The sequence below is a fragment of the Echinococcus granulosus genome (assembly GCF_000524195.1).
Source record: "Echinococcus granulosus chromosome Unknown EG_S00245, whole genome shotgun sequence".
NCBI lineage: Eukaryota > Metazoa > Platyhelminthes > Cestoda > Cyclophyllidea > Taeniidae > Echinococcus > Echinococcus granulosus.
This window is the reverse complement of record NW_020170625.1, coordinates 48967-52656: the sequence shown is the minus strand read 5'-3', so window position 1 is coordinate 52656 and position 3690 is coordinate 48967. Positions and strand designations below refer to the sequence as shown.

The following is a 3690-nucleotide window of genomic DNA, read 5'->3' as shown; positions in this document are numbered from 1 at the left end:
CCTTTTCGTCAGTAATGTCTGTGCTGAGGTCATTTTCTAAAAATTGTAGTGAGATGGACTTGGACTTGTTACCTGTCTTTGAAAAATTGACGTGTGTTCTTTAATGGCCCATTTTTTATTGCTCTCTGCTAATTCCATTTGGCTTGCACTTACTCCGCCGGGTTGCAATGAATTTCTGCAGGTAATTTAGCCTTCATTGGAATTTGAAGGAAGCGTCTCTTTCCTGGTAGACACCTACTGGATGTTACATGCCCTTCGGTAGCAGAACAAATTGAATACGAACATGTCGTATCTGGAGGGAGTTGGCCTCATTGCGAAGGTCGTGTTCTCAGTCAACAGTATTCAGCTTTTGAATTCGGTCATTCTTATGATAGAACACACAGACGTGGCCGACTAATAGAACATTGAATACACTCGTTTAGTTCTTACTCTTACACTTTCTATGATTCAACTAAGCAATGGGTTAAAGTCCTACATATGTCTGTGTTACGTGCTTCTAATCCTGACCCTCTTTCTGATTGTAGCAGAACTGCTACAAACTTGCTCTTGCGCCCCTCATTATAACTATTTGCTGAAGGTTGTATATATTTAGAACAATAAAGTTGAAAGAGGCCAATTTTTTTGGTCTTTGAGCAGGAATTGAACCGGTCTGCACAATTAACCTTAGCTAATGGGATTAGTAAGGAACAAAGCACTGAATAGATTGTTGCTATGAATTTTTCTAACGGATAGGCTATAGTAGCGAACGCATTAGGCTGTGTTTTTCCAGCTGCTAACTAGAGTGTCGCATCGAATTTTTTGGTAGGGTTTTGTTGGGAGACAGGTCCTGATCGCTGAGTTATTCTTTTTGTTAACCTCGTTACTGAGGCTGGCCTGTCAAAGGTCCACATGTAGTAGGTTTGCAATTCGTTTACTGTAAGTGTTGCGCAGAGGCCTGCAATAGTTAAAACCCCGTCTTCGTAACTATTTGGCTGTAAAATGTTTCGCTAGCTTAGTTTGACGGTCACGTCCTTTCATTGTTGCGCTTTGAATTTTCGCTACCCGTTGTCTGCTACGTCATTAGAGGTTAGGTTTGGGTGGGCTTCAAATCTTAACGATAGGTTATTTTATTTCATTTCATAAAATCCTTTTTTAGCCTTTCATACTTGAATATTTCAATTCAAGTTGCACGCGGGAAGTGAGCCTAGGGATCCCAAAACAATATTCTCATGCTACTTGTCCAAAAAACCTACGCGATGAACTCTTAGAATACGTCTTCAATACTGACAAATGAATTGATGAATCCCTAATCTATCAGCGTGAAGGCTAAAGTGCGATAAATATTTTCTTTTTAAATGTTATCAGTTCTGCTTTTTTTGATTTCATCCTTTTATCAAGCTAATGTGGCTACATTTACTCAGATCACCAGAAAGTTAGTGATAAACCAACGAGTACCATGTGGCCCAAACCTGAAAACCATGGTATACAAGTGGAATCTTAACCTGTTATTAACAACTAGTAAACAATTAATGAATGGTATTGTGAAATCACTTAATCGAGTTCATACTTACTATGACGAAACTCTAGATCTAGCAATATTTCCAGGGACGATTAATGAAGCTGAGGAGGAAGGTGCCTTTCCCACTTATTTATGTAAAGGTCTATCTTGCGTTGCTAGAAGCATAAGCACTCCTTGCCATCTGTCCATCCAAATATACATTCATCTGTCTCTGTGCCGAATTTCCGGCTTTCTTATACTGTATGTATTACTAAATTTGTGAAGAAAATGCATTGACCACTTGTGCAGAGCAATGGATAAGTGGTGTGTAGCCTTCCTTTAACACTTAAATGGCTTTTAATGCTTAGGCGGATTAATTATAGTCTTGAAGTGCAGTCCTTTAAACTCTTCCACATATCTTTCCGAGGTGGTAATCACTGTCGACCATGACAACAGCATGATTTGTTGCGTTGGACAAAGCCTTGACAGAGAAAAGAACGGGATTGGATAGAATAAAGAGGATACGAACACTAGATGCGTCAGCCATGTTGGTTGTGATCTCACGGTGTATACATGCTATGATACTCCTTTAAGAGCATAAGCCTGCATTATAGTAAATTAACATTGTCTGTTAAAGTCGGTACTATTGGTTAAAGTCTGGACTTAACTACAGTGCTCGTGAAGTCATGGCTAAGATGGACAATACTAGTAAGAAACCTATCTACTAGGGAGATGATTGTCATTCGGTCTGCTTCTGCCACATGCTTGTTGCTCTATTGCTTTCTTAGGATGTTTACTGCCTCGTAGGTCAACCGTCATTGCATAGCCGTGTTTGACGGAACCGTGTGTTTGGTGTTCGTAAAGAATCATCTCCCTCTACCGTTAGACCGATTTTTTATATATAGGTGAAACAGAAATTGGAAATAACACACAGGTGAATTGGGACAAACACATACTTTAATAGGGGGAGAGTGGGATACAGACACACAGTGAGAACAGTGGAAGAGGATTAATGAGGGAAGTACGTATTCTTATCTGTTCCTGGAGGTCTCCATATAATGAGGTACGAGAGATAAATCATGCAGTAAGCACTAGGGTCATAGTGTTCACCTTAATCTTGAGGGGACAAATTGAGGAGAAGATAGTATAGGAGGAAGCGGATTTGCCTAGTCCACACTTAATGTGATCCAGTATTCGACTCATTATTCTTTGAATCATAAAACTCGTCAATCATGGCATGGAATTATAGCAAATGTAACCTCCATGATCCATACTATTTACCCACTGCCACCCTGGGTTTGACATACCGCCTGCGAGAATAACCACTTTTTGGTTGTCCTACTCGTCAGACGACACTGTCAACTTCGAGACACTTGACAATCATTCTAATCAATTCAATTTAGAGTGTCGCGCAGTTCCAAAGTCGAAGAAACAGCAAGTGCCTGCTTTTCCGGCAAAAAGAGAGATAAAACTGACTCCACGAAGAACGATGAAGCAAATCAATAGATATCAAGGCAACCACCAGGACAAAGAATGGGTCTACCCATTTTAGACGGCTAAATGTGGGCAAATAGCGCAGCCTGCACAGTAACTCTGGCTTCATAACAGAGATTGAGAGGGTGTCAGGTGGATTAGCTTCCTTCAGGTTATCGGCATAATGCGACCAGCAGTGATACCAATACCCCATCCCTCAGCATCAATGATGAAATGGGCAACACAAGTGATGGCGATTTCGGATAATGTGGGCAACTGCCAACTGCTTGCAGTCATCGTCATCCAAGCGAAGAGGCCTCAAATTTACTTACTGCTACGTAGCAGGTGCAGAGATCGAGGTATTTGCCATCAAAATTCAATTTATTTAAGCGTTTTTCCAAACTGTCCATAGTTGATTCGAGAAAGGCAACGGAATGAGCTATTTTCAAAACCAAACCAACCTTATAGTTCTTTCCATTGAAAGCGCACTTGTCAACAAATAGAACGGGAGCATTTTGACATTTTGAAAAGGCTTGAGAAGACTTCGACAGAGGCGAAAATTACAGTGCCATGGCTACATGTTGTTTAGACCCGCAGTATCACGGCAATTAAATATATGGAACTTTAGCGAGTTTCCATGTTAGAATGTTTAACAAGTTGACTCCAGTCATTGTCTAGTGGAGCAATGGGATCGAGTATGATGCACATGATGCCCAGAAATTAGGAAGAGAAAATATATG

The 3690-nt window shown here is 40.5% G+C and overlaps 1 protein-coding gene across 1 annotated transcript; it reads right to left on the bottom strand. All coding sequences in view use genetic code 11, as the record gives it.

The window, feature by feature from the left end:
- Nucleotides 1-2976: 2976 nt before the first annotated feature.
- Nucleotides 2977-3360, bottom strand: EGR_10640 (hypothetical protein; the record flags this gene model as incomplete). The annotated part of the gene is made up of 2 exons (XM_024499889.1): nucleotides 2977-3033; nucleotides 3283-3360. The coding sequence occupies 2 exons, from the start codon at nucleotides 3358-3360 to the stop codon at nucleotides 2977-2979; spliced, it is 135 nt and encodes a 44-aa protein (XP_024345700.1).
- Nucleotides 3361-3690: the final 330 nt, after the last annotated feature.